Below are 17,719 nucleotides of genomic sequence, written 5' to 3' on the forward strand. Positions count from 1 at the left end.
TCTTTCCTCCCCTATTCCTTCTCCCTTCTGCTTTGTTTAAGCCCTTGGCTCTGTACCTTTTAAGCACTTGATATTCACATTGAGCCCCACAGCACTTTTGAGTATATCTACAATTTATTTTGATGTCTGTCTCCCCTTCTAGGTTTTAAGCTCCTTGGCAAGGAATGTGTCTACCAACTTCTGCCATATTGTACTCTCCCAAGAACAAAGTACATTGCTCTGCAAAAACTAAGCACTCAATAAATGCTATTGAGTGATTGAAGTTACATTCTATCCACTGGTCACTATAATATCAAATTTCATTCATGGCAGCCACAATGGCATATATGTAAGAAATGTGTTCTATGTCAATGAGCAAAGTATAATTTTATTGCAACTAGACTATGATGGGAGTGGAGTTAGCACCTTTCTATGACTAATAGTGCTTTCATTTCCTTCTGCCAGGAAAGACAATTCCTTCCATCTATGAATATGCTATGTCTACAGTTCAATCAATCAATGAATCGTATTTATTGAGCCCTTACCTGTGAACAGAGTACTGTACTAAATTCATAGAAGACTCCAATTCAACAGAGTTAGCAGACATGCTCCCTTCCCACAACAAACTAACAGTCAAGACAGGCATTAATCTAAGTATATAAATTACCAATATGTATATGTGTTGAGGGACTGAGGGTGGGGTGAATTCCAAGTGCCCAAAGGGTACAGATCCAAGTGAAAGAGTTATGAAGACTCTTGTACTGACTTCATCATCAGTTTACTTTACTAGACCATCACTACAGATAGTTGATTTTCTATTCATTTTGAATTACATTAAGTGATATTAATCTTCCTTGGAGACTAGAAACAGAATGGTAGCCTCAGGAAAGGCATTTGCTAAAATGTAGCAGTATCATTAAGTATAATTTAGAATTTGGATAAATTCATGTAGAGGCTTCCATAATGGGCTATTAGAAGGCAAGTTAGATAGCCTATCCCTAATCATGAGGATGATGTCTAAGAGACCATCTATAATACGCTTCTTTCAAGCTTCCTGACATGACTGTCAGGATATTGGGTGGATGTACCATTATTTTCACGTAGTCTCAGAGTTGCTCGGGTGCCATATTTTAATAAAATAAATGTGAGGTGCTATTTCACCTCCTTTCTAGAGAATGGAAAGGAGGAAAGACCACAGATTCAAGATGGAGATCTGGGAATTTGGTGAAAGTAGTTATAAGGTTATAATCTCTAAATGACATTTTTCTACAAAAAAGAAAATTTTCCAGAAATGTACATAAAACAAATACCCAGTCCATAAATACACATAAAACAACAATCATTTCAAGTTCTGTAACCTTGCATCTCTATTGTAATTAGGACATTAATATTCATTTGTGCCTATATATTTCTGGAAAATTTCAATCTTATCTAAAGGAAACAAACAATTCTGAAAGCGTGCAAGATTCCGGACTCCAAACATTTTCATGTTACATCCTTTTGACTTAAGTAAACACTAGAGAAGGCAGTGATTACATATTCATAAACATATGTGTATAAAAACACTAACACATATGCCTTGACAATCATAGCTTAAAATCTATATTTCTTCTTGTAACTTTACAGTACGAACAACTGATATTGTTCATAACTACCTATCTCAACCTAGTAACTCCAACTCTCTTCTGGACCTCCTCCAATCTGGCTTCCGTCTCCTCCACTCTTCCGAGACTGCTCTATCAAGGGTCACCCATGACCTCCATCTTGCCAAATCCAATGGCTCCTACTCTATCCTAATCCTCCTCGACCTCTCAGCTGCCTTTGACACTGTCGACCATCCTCTTCTCCTCCACACATAATCTCACCTTGGCTTCATGGACTCCATCCTCCCCTGGTTCTCCTCTTATCTTTCTGGCCATTCATTCTCAGTCTCCTTTATGGGCTCCTCCTCCCCCTCCCATCCTCTAACTGTAGGGGTTCCTCATGGGTCAGTTCTTGGCCCTCTTCTGTTCTCCATCTATACTCACTCCCTTGGTGAACTCATTTGCTCCCACGGCTTCAACTATCATCTCTATGCAGATGACACACAAATCTACATCGTCTCCCCTGTTCTCTCCCCCTCCCTCCAGGCTTGTATCTCCTCCTGTCTCCAGGATGTCTCCACCTGGATGTCTGCCTGCCACCTAAAACTCAACATGTTCAAAACTGAGCTCCTTATCGTCCCTCCTAAGCCCTGTCCTCTTCCTGACTTCCCTGTCACTGAGGACGGTACGATCATCCTTCCCGTCTCTCAAGCCCGCAACCTTGGCTCTCTCATTCACCCCACACATCCAATCCGTCACCAATGCCTGCCGGTCTCACCTTTACAATATCGCCAAGACCTGCCCTTTCCTCTCCATCCAAACGCCTTACTGGTACAAGCTCTCATAATATCCTGGCTGGATTATTGTGTCAGCCTTCTCTCTGACCTCCATTCCTCCTGTCTCTCCCCACTCCAGTCAATTCTTCATTCTGCTACCCATCTTCCTTCAGAAATGCTCTGGGCATGCCACTCTCTTCCTTAAAAACCTTGAGTGGTTGCCCATCAACCTCCGCATGAAACAAAAACTTCTCACTCTGGGCTTAAAGGTTCTCCATCACTTTGTCTGCTCCTACCTCACCTCTCTTCTCTCTTTCTACTGCCCACCCCGCACGCTCCACTGCTCTGCCGGTCACCTCACCATCCCCCGTTCACGCCTATCCTGCCATCAATCTCTGGCCCACGTCCTACTGCTGTCCTGGAATGGCCTCTCTCCTCACCTCCGCCAAACTCTCTTCCCCTCTTCAAAGCCCTACTGAGAGCTCACCTCCTCCAAGAGGCCTTCCCTGACTGATCTTCCCCTTTTCCCTCTGCTCCCTCTGCTCCCTCTCTGCTCTCCCTCTGCCCTCTGCTCCCTCCCCCTTCCCCCTTCACTTCTCTTCAGCTAAGCCCCCTTCCCTCTGCTCCTCCCCTTCTCCCCCTCCCTTCAGCACTGTGCTCATTTGTATATATTATTACCCTATTTATTTTGTTAATAAGGTGTACATCTCCATGATTCTATTTATCGTGATTATGTTGCCTTGTTTTTGTCTGTCTGTCTCACCCAGTTAGACTGTAAGCCAATCATTGGGCAGGTATTTTCTCTATCTGTTGCTGAATTGTATATTCCAAGCGCTTAGTACAGTGCTCTGCACATAGTAAGCACTCAATAAATACTATTGAATGAATGAATGATTCTGTCCCATCTATTTTTGTTCTGTGCTCTAAAGGAAGATATAGTGTCAGAGCAGTTTTCTCCAATCTTGCCACAGAGAATACTGAGAGTAAATTCATATTGTGAGTGAATAATGAAGCAACTCACTTGCTTTTAATTTCATAATTGAATGGGAAACCGGGAATCTTACTGAAAGTACTGAGGGCTGGTCATACACTAATGAGAAAATCTGTTTTTAAGTCTGTAAGTTAGAGAATGTCATGGTAAAAACAATGCATTATCCAAAGCTGATTAGTATGCCCAGCAGCTATAGAAGTGATAGAGGGCAATTCTAATTATATTTTCTCTCTCTCTTTAAAGACAATTTTCTTGGCCCCAAGAGGTGAAAGTTTGGTGATAGGTTCTATATAGATCATATAGGAAAAGCACTATATGCTCATAAACTCAATAGAGGTTGAACATCTAAATTACTATATGTCTGCCTTCCCCTCAAGATTGTAAATTCACTATGGGCAGAAGATGTGTTTACCAACTCTGTTGTATTGTGTTCTCTCAAGCACTTAGCAAATTCCTCTGTACGCCATAAGCGCTCAATAAATACCATTAATTGACCATTAATTGATCCAGAATTTTAAAAAGAATAACTCCTTAAAAGGGTTAAAAAAAGGAAAGAGTCCATATGGTTCATCTCCCCTAGTTAGTCATAAATTTCCCCAAAAGTTCAATTGCTGGACTCCTGCTGGTTATTCCTAATATTTCATGGATCTGCCTCTTCCTCTCCACCCTTACAGTGACCAACCTGATTGGTTGGTCACTTCATCCCCTTTCAGATGGATGACCATAGAGACTTCTTACTGCTCTTGCTGCCTGCAGCCTCCTTCTTTCATTCATTCATTCATTCATTCATTCATTCATTCAAAAGTATTTATTGAGCGCTTACTATGTGCAGAGCACTGTACTAAGCCCTTGGAATGTACAAATAGGCAACAGATACAGTCCCTGCCCATTGACGGGCTTACAGTCTAATTGGGGGAGAACCTCTTTGTCAACCTCTTCTATCCACAGGTATGCCCTCTTAAAATATGGTTTGGAAATGAGCACTTGCCTGCTTAAAAATTTAAGGTGGCTCCCACTTCACTTTTCCTCTCATTTTCCAACTCATATTCTTCACTCCCCGCAAAATATCCTTCTACCTGCAGTTCTTTCATAAGTATCCCTTTCCTGTCTTCTCTGTTATAGTATAAGAGTCTTGTTAATTAAGAATGTGTCACTTTGCTATAATGATGATCATTATGGTATTTGTTAAGCTCTTACTAAGTGTCAAGTGCTGTCCTCAACTCTTGGGTATTTGTTAAGTACTTACTATGTGTCAAGCATTGTTCTAAGCTCTTGGGTAGATATGTCAATCAGGTTAGAGTCAGTTATTCTGTACTTCAAAGCATCTAGTATAGTGCACTGCATCAAGTGAGTGATCAATGAACGCTACCACTACTACAACTATTATTTCCAGTGCTTAGTAAAGTGCTTGGCTTATTGTAAACGCTTAACAAATACCATTTTTAAATTATTATTACTACTACTATTTACTCATTGCTCATGACTTTACTCCTTTATGGAGTGACCTCCTGACTCAATTCAGCCAAACCATGGTCCTCCCCAGGTTTACACTCTCCTAAAAGCCATCTCTTCCACCAAAAGGCTTTATACCTTATCTCTATTCCTTTAAACTATAAGCTAGTTGTGAACAGGGAATGAGTTTACTGCCTCTGTTGCATTGTACTCTCTCAAACGCTTAGTATAATTCACTGAACACAGTAAATGTTCAATAAATACCATTGATGATGATGATGACATCTTCCTGGTCATGTCACTCTATCATCTATCTCAACATTCAGGTGCACGTGCTAATTTTATCTGTTATCTGTTTACCTTCTTAAAACCATCGCCCCTGCCCTCCTCCCTTCCTTAACTTCTATTTTTAACCACTCAATCTCCAAGGGCTCCTTCCCCTCTGCCTTCAAACATGCCCACGTCTCCCCCATCCTAAAAAAACCCGCTCTTGACCCCACTTCCCCCTCCAGTTATCGTCCTATCTCCCTACTACCCTTCCTTTCCAAAATCTTAGAACGAGTCGTCTACAATCGATGCCTAGAATTCCTTAACTCCCATTCTCTCCTAGACCCCCTCCAATCTGGCTTCCATCCCCTCCACTCTACCGAGACTGCTCTCTCTAAGGTCACCCGTGACCTCCTTCTTGCCAAATCCAATGGCTCCTACTCCATTCTGATCCTCCTTGACCTCTCTGCTGCCTTTGACACTGTCGACCATCCCCTCCTCCTCCATACCTTATCTCACCTTGGCTTCACGGACTCTGTCCTCTCCTGGTTCTCCTCTTACCTCTCTGGCCGATCATTCTCGGTCTCCTACGCCGGAGCCTCCTCCCCCTCCCATCCTTTAACTGTTGGAGTTCCTCAAGGGTCAGTTCTTGGCCCTCTTCTGTTCTCCATTTACACTCACTCCCTCGGTGAACTCATCCGCTCTCACGGCTTTGACTACCATCTCTACGCAGATGACACGCAGATCTACATCTCCGCCCCTGTCCTCTCCCCCTCCCTTCAGGCTCGCATCTCCTCCTGCCTCCGGGACGTCTCCACCTGGATGTCGGCCAGCCACCTAAAACGCAACATGAGCAAGACTGAGCTCCTCATCTTCCCTCCCAAGCCCGGTCCGCTCCCAGACTTCTCCATCACCGTGGATGGCACGACCATCCTTCCCGTCCCGCAGGCCCGCAATCTCGGTGTCATCCTTGACTCGTCCCTCTCGTTCACCCCACACATCCTATCCGTTACCAAGACCTGCCGGTTTCACCTCTACAATATCACCAAGATCCGCCCTTTCCTCTCCACCCAAACGGCTACCTTACTATTACGGGCTCTCGTTATATCCCGGCTAGACTACTGTGTCAGCCTTCTCTCTGACCTCCCTTCCTCCTCTCTCGCCCCGCTCCGGTCTATTCTTCACTCCGCTGCCCGGCTCATCTTCCTGCAGAAACGATCTGGGCATGTCACTCCCCTTCTTAAACAACTCCAGTGGTTGCCTATCGACCTCCGCTCCAAACAAAAACTCCTCACTCTAGGCTTCAAGGCTCTCCATCACCTTGCCCCTTCCTACCTCTCCTCCCTTCTCTCTTTCTACCGCCCACCCCGCACGCTCCGCTCCTCGGCCGCCCACCTCCTCGCCGTCCCTCGGTCTCGCCTATCCCGCCGTCGACCCCTGGGTCACGTCCTCCCGCGGTCCTGGAACGCCCTCCCTCCTCACCTCCGCCAAACTGATTCTCTTTCCCTCTTCAAAACCTTACTTAAAAATCACCTCCTCCAAGAGGCCTTCCCAGACTGAGCTCCTCTTCCCCCTCTACTCCCTCTGCCATCCCCCCTTTACCTCTCCGCAGCTAAAGCCTCATTTTCCCCTTTTCCCTCTGCTCCTCCACCTCTCCCTTCCCATCCCCACAGCACTGTACTCGTCCGCTCAACTGTATATATTTTCGTTACCCTATTTATTTTGTTAATGAATTGTACATCGCCTTGATTCTATTTAGTTGTCATTGTTTTTACGAGATGTTCTTCCCCTTGACGCTGTTTAGTGCCATTGTTCTTGTCTGTCCGTCTCCCCCGATTAGACTGTAAGCCCGTCAAACGGCAGGGACTGTCTCTATCTGTTGCCGACTTGTTCATCCCAAGCGCTTAGTACAGTGCTCTGCACATAGTAAGCGCTCAATAAATACTATTGAATGAATGAATGAATCTGTTAATCATTCATTCATTCATTCCATTGACTCCTAGGTAGAAACATTTTACTCTTTTCTGTGTCACATATTAGGGAAGGCATGTCTGCTTGTCTCTCATTAATTTAATCAAGTGCTTAGTACAGTGCTCTGCACATAGAAAGTGTTCAATAAATCCCTTTGATTGAATGAATGATTAGTGCGACAAGGAAAGGGGCCATGTCTCATTTTTCTGTAGGTTCCCAAGCATTTAGTACAGTGCTCTACCTACACCAGTGCAGCTTCCCCTGTTTCTGCTGCTGTTACTGACAATTAGCAGTTCAAAAAATTTAAAATTTAATCGATTTTTAAAATATTTCTTATTATTATTATTATGGTATTTGTTAAGTAAGTGCTTACTGTGTGCCAGGCACAGAACTAAGCTCTAGGGTAGATACAAGATAATTGGGTTGGACACAGTTCTTGTTCACATAGGGCACACAATCTTAATCCCCATTATTTTACCGATGAGGTAACTGAGGCATAAACAAGTATTGTGACTTGCTTAAGATCACAGAGCAGAAAAGGGACGGACCCGGAATTAGAATCCAGGTCCTCTCTCTTCCAGGCACATGCTCTTTCCACTAGGCCACGCTGCTTCTTAACATTTACATATTTGGTAGTCTAATTTTGAACCCCTTTCAGAGTGGAACCTGGAGAGTTTCCAGTACTCTGCTAGTCTCAACTTTGGGAGGGAGAGTCAAGCAGAGGCATACCCATTCCATTCCTAGCTTGGGCAGTGGCTGGAGAGCGGAAGGCAATCTGCTACAAGTCAGGACTCCTCTTTGCTGGACAGCAGCGGCATGGCAGAGAGTCGATGGTGGAGACTCAAGTTTACTCTGTGGGAGGAGGCAATGGTAAACTACTTCCATATTTTTACCAAGGAAACTCTCTATATACACTATGATTGCAGACGGAGGTATGCCGTTCTAATTGTGCCAATCACTTAGCACGGTGTTCTATAAATAGTAAGCACTCAGTAAATACCATTGAATTGATTTTTTCCTATGGTTTTTGTTAATTGCTTGCTCTATGTCAAACACTATTCTAAGTGCTGAGATAGATACAAATTAATCAGTTTAAACACAGTCCCTTTCCCACAAGGGGATTACAGTGTAAGTAAGAGGGAGAAATTATTGATTGGTATTTCTAGGTAGAAGCAATTCATGCATTCAATTGTATTTATAGAGCACTTTCTGTGTACAGAGCACTGCAGATACTTAAAGATTGAAGACTTGAAACTAGAGACTTTGGGACCGGAAAAGCTTTATATTATCAGAAACATAAAACAGCTGAAATTCACTAAAAGACTGATCTTTACCTTAAACTAAATTCACTGCTAGTTTACCCTGAGAAAGAAAAAAAAAGCCGACGGTTGATGCCAGATGCCAGTTAAGATAAACCATCTGTTATGGGCTTGTCAAGTCACCCAGAGGGTGGGGTGAAAATTTTTCAGGAGGGCAGGGCATTTTGACAGAGCCAACATCAGCATAAATTTCAGTTACAGCATAGAAAATATTTAACAGTGATAAGAGAAAGAATGGATAAAAACTTTATTTAACAATGAAGACTTATGTTCACCTAGTGTGTCCTTTGGTAGACTATCAGAAGTAGGGTAGTTTAGACCAACCTGAAGGCAAACAGGGTGATTGGAATGTCCTGGCTCCTTTATGGCTGTGAGCAGGAATGGAAACTTTTCATTTTAAGCATGGGGATGAAGTTTGGGTGGAGCTCTGCTGGGTGGAGCTTTGACAGGAAAGAAGTAAAAGAAGGGAAAGAGGAGGAGAGGGAAGAGGAGGAGGAGGAGTAAGGAGAACAGAGAGAGTTGGCGGAGAAGAAGTAAGGCAAGAAGGAACAGGGAGAGAAAAAGTAAGAAGAGGAGGAGAGGGTTGGAGAAGAAAGAGTAACAGAAGGAAAGGCAGTAGAAGGAGAAGTAAGGAGAAGTAACAGGAGAGAAAATGAGGCGGGAGGGAGGAGTAAGGAGAGAAGGAGAAGAGTGGAGGGTAAGGGGAGGGATGGGGAAGAGGGAGGAAGGGAGGAAGAGATAGAATGGGATTGGAGAAAAAGGAAACAGAAGAGGGAGAGGAAAGAGAAATATGGAGAAAGGACATCCCTGCTGCTCAGCTTTCTGCTCTTTTTCCTCTTATCCCACTGCCACCAACACATCTACAAGTGATTTTCTTTCCCTTTCCTACACACTAAGCCAGGGCAGAATCTCCTCTTGTCCCAGAATGCCTAGAGGACAAGTCCTGTGCCCTCCCACTTCACTCTGAGACCCTGGGAATGCTCTGGAGATGAGACTGGAATTGTGGCTCCAGAGTGATTGCATTGCCATTTAAATCCATGCCCCAGCATCTCCAGGGTGACCCCCAGCCCACCTTCATCCCTGGAAGGTCGCCTGGGCAGACTTGGTCGGGGGGTGGCGCTAGCTTGTCCTCACAAAATTCTAGAGTCCTGGAGATTCTGGGCCAGATTGAGAGCCCTGTGATGTTCTGTGAGCAGGGAGCAAGAGGTGGGAACAGCAACTTGAAGTTACCTATGGCTGCCAACCCTGCCCAAAAAGTATGGAAAAGAAGCTAATGGTTCCCCTTTTTTCAGCTGATCCTATGGATGCTTTCACTCCCACTACTCCCCATCCCATGGCATTGGCATCTGTGTCTGTGAGAACTAGTTTTATCACAGACTTCACTTTAGACTCTCCACAACACTAACTCAGGTGACAGCTCAGATCTCAGACCACCAGCATCGAGGCAATCTGGTCTCAATAACCCAGTCAATCAATATTATTGATTCAGCAAGGCTGTGTGCAGAGTACTGTACTAAAGGACTGCCCTGGGAGGATATATAAGGAGAATAGATGACTGCAGGATAGCCATAGAGTCGAAATGAAGATAACCATAGGCAGGATGGACAGAAGAAATAGTTAAAGAAAGAATGAAGCAAAAACTCCACCTTACCTGGGTGGGACAGTGAGAGAAATGGACATGGGCAAGTTACCAAAATTGCAACTGCATAGTGAGCTGACATAGGGGCAGTGTAAAAATACCCTAAAGAAGGAATTCTAAAGACACAATGAGATAGAGGCAACATCTCAAATGATGTGGAATGGCAGTAGATATTTGGGAGACAGACACAGAAGACAGGTCAGTCTGCCATGCGGTAATAATAATAATAATTTTAGTGCTGATTAAGCACTTACTATGTGCCAAGCACTGTTCTAACTGGTGGGGTAGACACAGGGTAAACAGGTTATCCCACGTGAGGCTCACAACTCAATCTCCATTTGACAGATGAGGTCACTGAGGCCGAGAGAAGTGAAGTGACTTGCCCAAGGTCACACAGCAGACCAGGGGCAGAGGCGGCATTAGAACCCAAGTCCTCTGACTCCCAAACCCGTGCTCTTGCCACTAGGCCATGCTGCTTCTGGGGTGACATGCTTGGAGTGTGGGCCTCTGAAGATAGTGACAAAAAGAGGAGGAAATGATCCTTACCCACAAGGAGCTTAAAATCTAGCAGGGAAAAGAGACACTAAAATAATAATAATAGTATTTGTTAAGTGCTTACTATGTGCCAGACACTGTATTAAATGCTGGGGTGGAAACAAGCAAATCGGGTTAGACACAGTCCTTGTCCCACAAGAGGTTCACAGTCTCAAACCCCATTTTACAGACAAGGTAACTAAGGCACAGAGAAGTGAAGTGACTTGCCCTGGGTCAAGCAGCAAGCAATTGACAGAACTGGAATTAGAATGTAGGTCCTCTGACTTCCAGGCCTGTGCACTTTTGACTAGGCCATAGCAGTTTGGGGGGAAACAACAGGAGGAGATGAGAGATTAATCAGGATGGCCTTCTGGAGGAGACGTGATTCCAGAAGACCTTTGAAGATGGGGAGAGCAGGTGTCTGACAGATGCAAAAGGTGAGGGAGATCCAGGCAGAAGGTAGGAGATTTGGCAAGGAGAGAGATAAGTACAAGGAACAGTGAAATGGTTAAAACCATCCTCTAACCATCCTCCTCTTCCTCATCAACCTAAGTGCCATATATTTCTCCTCCCTAGTTTCTGCACTTTATCTCACCTGCAATGAAAATCTCCCCTTTCTTTCAACCAGAACCGAAACTTAAAAAATCTCAAAACTCACCATCTCCATGAAGCTTTCCAAAATAAATACCACCTAATTTCAGTCATTACAATCTTCCTAGAAAACAAATGGCACCTCTATTTCTTTCTCTGAAAATGTAAGGCTATTATACAGGATGTCCAAGAAGTCTGGACCATTAAGAAAAATAGAAATAAAAGAATGAATGCACAGAAAACCATTGCTTCCCCCTTCAGAAACATTAGAACGAGTTTGGCAAAAATTGATGCATGTTTGCAAGTTGGTAGCATCCAATTTGACTATTTAATAAATTAATGGAAAAGTTGTATTCTTTCTTTTCCTGTGGGTCTAGCAGCCTCGGACATTTTGTACATAATTTTTAGGTATCTTAATTTGTATGCATTTGTACCTCATTAAACTATAAGCTTCTTCATTTGGAACTCCCAGGTGACAGCACACATAATGGAAATTCGCTGACTGTGAAAGTCACGTTGCTGGGTTTAAATAATGAGCTACTTTCTTCTCAAGTAGCATCTTAATGTGTTATGTTAAGGTGGTGATGGACACTCACGTGGACAAAGGTGCAATAGAGGTGGGAAGGGTAGAATGGAAGGGCGGAGAGGAGTTTTGAAATGCAAACACATTCCTCACTGACCAAATGCCTTTCCATGTTCTGGGCTCCGTATCACCTCCAGAGTGTAGGGCTAGAACCTCCTCCCACTGTAAACCCCACTGTATAATCAAATCAATCATTATTATTTGTTGGGTGCCTACTGTGTGCAGAATACTGTATTAGTGTTTAGGAGATTACAATACAACAATAGACACATTCCCTGCCCACAGTGAGTTTACAGTCTAGAGTAAGTATATACATATGCAGATAAACCCATTACTCTCTGGAAACTTCCCTCAAAAATCTATACACTAGAAATTGCCTAGGTAAGCCCCAAGCAATTGAATAATGCCCCTCCCACCCCACTTCCATGGGAGGGGCAGAACCATCTCAGCACACATCTTGGCCTCCCAAACCAACGTCCAGTTGAGCTACTTGGCCAGTGACACATGTCGCCCCGTGCTGCCATTCCCTACATCATCCTGGGGGCTCCTCCCAATCTGCCTTCGTCTATCTTGGCAGGAGGGACAAAAGCAGTGTTGGGATGCCGCCTCCACACTAGCAGAGGATGCTGGGAAGATGGCATCTGTGGCCGAACTGCAGTCCACTAAACTGTTCTCTGACCTGAGAGAAGCCTGCAGCACTGTTCTTCCAGTTTCAGCACACTTCAACCCTGATTTTATTTTGTTTATCTCTGACCTCATCTTTTATGTTGATTTTATGTTTTAATTGTTTTATTTTCTTCTCATACATCCACTGCCCAACCTCTTTCCCACTAATTTTTTTTAACCAATTTTGTTAAGTGCTTATTGTGCTAAGTACTGGTTTAGGAACAAGATCATCAGGTCCCACATGGGGCTCAGAGTCGAAGTAAGAAGGAGAACAGGTATTTAACCAAGGTTAAGTAACTTTTCCAAGGTCACACAGTGGGTACGAGGCATGAGCCTTGATTAGAAGCCACGTCCTATGGCTCCCAGCCCCACACTCTTTCCACTAGGCCCTGCTGCTTCACTGACTGAATGTATGATTGAAATATGTTCCCCCAAATTTAAGGTTATTGACAGACTCAATGAAATGTTAATATATTTTCTTTCTATATTAGCAGTGAGATTGGTTCTCCCAATATTGGCCAATGTCTCCCTGAAGATGTAAGGAATAGAAAGCTCTCACCTATCCCACCCTCCAAGGTTCTTATCCCATATTGATGGGACTAAGTCAGGAAAGCTCTCTAAAGATTCAGGGGTGTCCAGGGCTATGTCAGAGGAATGCCCTTATGTTTTTCCAAATCCCACACCCACAGTAGCAGAAAACCCTCCTTCAGGCATTGTTAAGCTCTATTAATATTAGCAGTGTAGCTGCGTTGACTTTGACTCCTACAATGTGCACAGCATTGTATCAGCTCCTACCATGTGTAGAGAACTCTACTGAGGGCTTGGGGAAATGCAATGAAAGTATAAATAAAACATGCGGATAAATAATGAGGAGTTTATACTAGCACAGCATCCATGCCTTAAACAGTTCTTTGCATAGAAAACATCTTTCCACTATATGTCTTCTACCTTCCTTTATTCTGTGGATGGGGAAGCAAAGGGGAGGGGGGGAAGGAGTGAATTGATCATTTTTTTCTAAATTCATGTGATATTACAAGAATCACTAAAATTCCCTGCTTTCATAGAACCCCAAATTCCCCAAACTTGCAGTTATTAACACAATTGCTACAAAGTGTTTTATATTGGACTGATTATAAATGTATTCATTCAATTGTATTTATTGAGCACTTACTGTGTGCAGAGCACTGTATTGAGCACTGGGAAAGAGTACACTATGACAATAGAGAGACACATTCCATGCTCATAACGAGCTAACAGTCTAAAGATGAGCTTACAGTCTAGAGAGTATGAAAGTGTATGAAACTATTTTAATGGCATGTTTGCAGAAGGAATTAATTTTGCTTGTCCTGAAGAACTTATCATTCTTTTGCAAGTTTTGGGTCTTGGTCTAAATTTCAGATGTTCAAACACCCAATGTCAAAGGTCCAATCATCCATATCTTTAAATCTTCATGGAAGGTCATGAGTGACAGAGGAAAGGAGAAATATCAAAACCAATGAGAAGAAGGGTTTGGAGCAAAAAAGACCGTCCTTAGAAGGGATTTGTGCTGGGGCAGGGAACTGTCCACACTTACCTTGGATGGAAACAGCAGCCAGAGAGCCAATCTGTGTGTCCCACCCCTGTCATCAGGAGGTTTCCGCTTGGGAAGGCCCACATCTTCCAGAGATGGTCGTCACTGCAAGTGATCAGGATCTCTTTGTGGGGATGTAAGGCCAAACTATGCCGAAGGGAGAGGAGAGACAGGGAGAAGGAGAGAGAGACACTATGAGTACATTCAAAGATTTCAAAGTCTAGATAAGTGAAATGGACATCAAATTGACCAAAGCTGCTCTAAGTGCTTAGTGCAGTTCTCTGCACACAGTAAGCACTCAATAAATACTACTGACTGTTTGATTGATTCATTGAATCAAGTAAAGCTATGGCCATGTATTGTTATCGGGCATTTTCAGGGGAAATCCAATAGTAGAAAAAGAAACGTCTTTTATTAAACTCCAGTAAAGGTTTTCTTCTTGGGAGATCAAAGTTGGGGCCATTTAGCTACATTTCCTCCAAAATGGACCAAAATTAGCCATCCTGTATTTAGAGTTACTGAGTAAGATAAGGAATTTGGAACTCCATCAAAGAGCCTAAGAGTTTTGTAGATCCCAGTGAGCATGGCTGAAATTAGATTCCAAAACGAGACAAGAGCAAAGTCAGGATTGAAGTATTAACATAAAAGGGAACCATCATAACAGGAAATATATTATAAATAATTTATTTATATTAATGTCTGTCTCCCCCTCTAGACTGAGCTTCTCGTGGGAAGGTTGTCAGCTGTGTGACTTTGGGCAAGTCACTTAACTTCTCAGTGCCTCAGTTACCTCATCTGTAAAATGGGGATTAAGATTGTGAGCCCCATGTGGGACAACCTGATTCCCGTGTCTACCCCAGCGCTTAGAACAGTGCTCAGCACATAGTAAGCGCTTAACAAATACCAACATTATTAGGTAATGCATCCCCAAATTAATAAAATAACCAGATTAACTTTCTTTCTTTTTACCCTTATAGCTTAGGCTGAGAAATATACATTTCCACATGAAGATTACTTCTGACTGGGTCTCAGGGGAGCAGGTAGGCAGACATCATACTATAACAAGGCTGAAACTAACTCTCTGTCTTTTTCTAGTTCCTTTTCCCGAGAGAACTGCAGGCAGGGCTTTGCCACAATTGGCAGGGGAGCCGGGCTCTTCCCAGAATGTTCCAAATGATTCTGGGGAAATGTGCCTCTCTATTAGGCCCCTGATCTTGCTCTCTAATATCTTTATGAAAATGTTTGGGTTGCTGGAAAAGTTGGCATCTTTCACTACAAAACACATTTCTCAAAGTCCTTGCCAAAAAGAAACCTCCATAAGGACTCATATTTAGTTTACAACCTCTTTCTCTACAATAAGGGTTGTGAAGAGATGGAGCACTGTATTTTGCCTTTTTTTTTTTGGTATGATGTTTGTTAAGCACTTACTATGTGCCAGGCACTGTGCCAGGCACTGGGATATATACAAGATAATCAGGTTGGACACAAGTCTATGTCCCACTTGGGACTCACGGTCTTCAACCCCATTTTATAGATGAGGCAACTGAGGCACATAGAAGTGAGGTGAATTACCTAAGGTTAAAGAGCAGACAAGTGGCAGAACCAGGATTAAAACCCAAGTCCTTCTGACTCCCAGATCCGTGCTCTAACCATTAGGCAATACTGCTTTTCCCCTTTTTCCCTTTGGGCTTTCAGAAGATAGCCAAGACACTGGGAAAATGACTAGTAGCACTAAGCAGAGAATACCCACACTCTGCTGATGGATCATTTTTTAAAATGTCACTCTGCACACAGCTCCCCACTTCCTGCAAGCTTCGAATGATGGCTCATTCCTCTCATCAAGCAAAAGTTTCTGACCACTGGCTTTAAGATATATAATCAGCTCTCTCTCCCTACCTCTTAACCACACTCTTCTCCCACTACCCCCCAGCTCTCAAGCTAACCTACTCACTCTGCCTCCATCCCCAAAGTCCCACCCCCAACTTTTTACCTCATACACTTCCCCACCCACCTGGGTCCCCCTTACCCTTTCACACCTGAAGATTACTGCTCCTGCAATCTCCAAAGCCTTTATGAAATCACTTCTACTCCAGAAGATCATCCCTTAATTTCTAATTTTCCCATGGCACATTTTTCACCCCGCAACACTGCCATTTTAGCACTTTTGTACCACGTAAATACTTAAGTACCCAAGCTCTCCCACAGCACTTAATGATTATGATTTTAGCCTCTACTACTCCCTCTTATCTGTAATTTGTCTTAGCCTCTGCTCCACCTGCTAGATCAGAATCTCCTTGAGAACAGGGACCATGTCTACTAACTCTATGAGAAGCAGCAAGGGTTAGTGGAAAGAGCACGGGCTTGGGAGTCAGAGGTTGTGGGTGCTAATCCCAGCTCCACCACTTGTCATCTGTGTGATTTTGGGCAAGTCACTTAGCTTCTCTGTGCCTCAGTTACCTCATCTGTAAAATGGGCATTAAGACTATGAGCCTCACGTGGGACAACCTGCTTTCCTTGTATATACCCCAGTGCTTAGAACAGTGCTTGGCACATAGTACAAATGCCATAATTATTAGTATTATTAACTCAATTGTACTCTCCTAAGTACTTAGTAAATTGGTCTGAAACCAACAGGTTCTTAATAAATTTGACTGATTGATTGATTACATGGGTCGTGCTATACCCAATGGAGGTGTGCTCTATTAGATAGATGTCAGCATCTAACTTTCTTATAAAGAACTAGTGTGGCCTAGTGGATACAGCACAGGCCTGGAAGTCAGGACATCGGTTCTAATTCCAGCTCCACCACTTGTCTGTTGAATGATCTTGGACAAGTCACTTAACTCTTCTGTGCCTCAGTCACCCCATCTGTAAAATGGGGGTTAAGACTGTGAGCCCCATTGTGGGACATGGACTGTGTCCAACTCGATGAGCTTTTTATCTATGCCAGCACTTAGTATAGTGCCTGGCACAAAATAAGCACTAAAAATATACCATTAAACAAACCAAAATACCCCAAAAAAACAAGGGAGGCTTTATTTAGTCCAGAGCCATTGACCCCAGTATGATCCCGTCAAGACTGGTGACAATTCTACAAAATCTAGATGAAGACTAGATGTGCCCTGGGGCCTCCTCCATTCTCCTTAGCACTAGACTGGTTGAATTTCAGAGTATTCATGTGCACCAGAGCAGAGTCCACTGCTCCCTTCCTTCATGCTCCAGTAAGGACTGAATAACCCCGAGCAAACTTGGACTATATTTGACTTCCTGGAGCTTTTCTTTCGTCATCCATCAATTAATCAGTTGCATTTTTGATCAATTACTGTGTGCAGAGCACTATCCTAAGTGCTTGAAAGAGTGCAATAGAGTTCAGTCAGTCAGTCAATTGTATTTATTTAACACTTACTGTGTGCTGAGTACTGTATTAAGTGTGTGGGAGAGAACAATGCAACATTAAACAGAAATATTCACTGTCCACAATGAGCTTACAGAGTATCCTGACCTTCAGGAGCTTACAATCTAGTGGAGGAAGTTACAATCTAGTGGAGACCTACTATGCCTAAGTGTTTAGTACAGTGCTCTGCACATAGTTAGCGCTTGATAAATATGATTGAATGAATGATGCATTCCCACTGGGAACATCACACCTTCCTCCTCCTCCTCAAACCTCTGTTATGCTTCTGTATAAATAATTATGGTATTTGTTAAGGGCTTACTATGGGTCAAGCCCTGTTCTAAAGGACATCATCCTATCCCTCATGGAGCTCACAGTCCCACAAATACTTTCTGTACTCAGCA

The 17,719-nt window shown here is 43.3% G+C and overlaps 1 protein-coding gene and 1 non-coding gene across 6 annotated transcripts in view; one reads left to right on the forward strand and one right to left on the reverse strand.

Annotated features, from left to right (window-relative positions):
• Positions 1-17,719, reverse strand: part of SPAG16 (sperm associated antigen 16) — a 772,121-nt gene that overhangs the window by 437,039 nt on the left and 317,363 nt on the right. For all 5 annotated transcript variants that reach the window (XM_029068266.2, XM_029068265.2, XM_029068264.2 and 2 more), the window contains one exon: positions 13,925-14,068. In XM_029068266.2, coding sequence (XP_028924099.1) covers positions 13,925-14,068 — 144 coding nt within the window. The remainder of the gene's footprint in view (positions 1-13,924; positions 14,069-17,719) is intronic.
• Positions 7,668-7,805, forward strand: LOC114813533. The gene has a single exon (XR_003761250.1). It is a non-coding gene; the product is annotated as a small nucleolar RNA SNORA7 (small nucleolar RNA).

This window comes from Ornithorhynchus anatinus, chromosome 7 (assembly GCF_004115215.2).
Source record: "Ornithorhynchus anatinus isolate Pmale09 chromosome 7, mOrnAna1.pri.v4, whole genome shotgun sequence".
NCBI lineage: Eukaryota > Metazoa > Chordata > Mammalia > Monotremata > Ornithorhynchidae > Ornithorhynchus > Ornithorhynchus anatinus.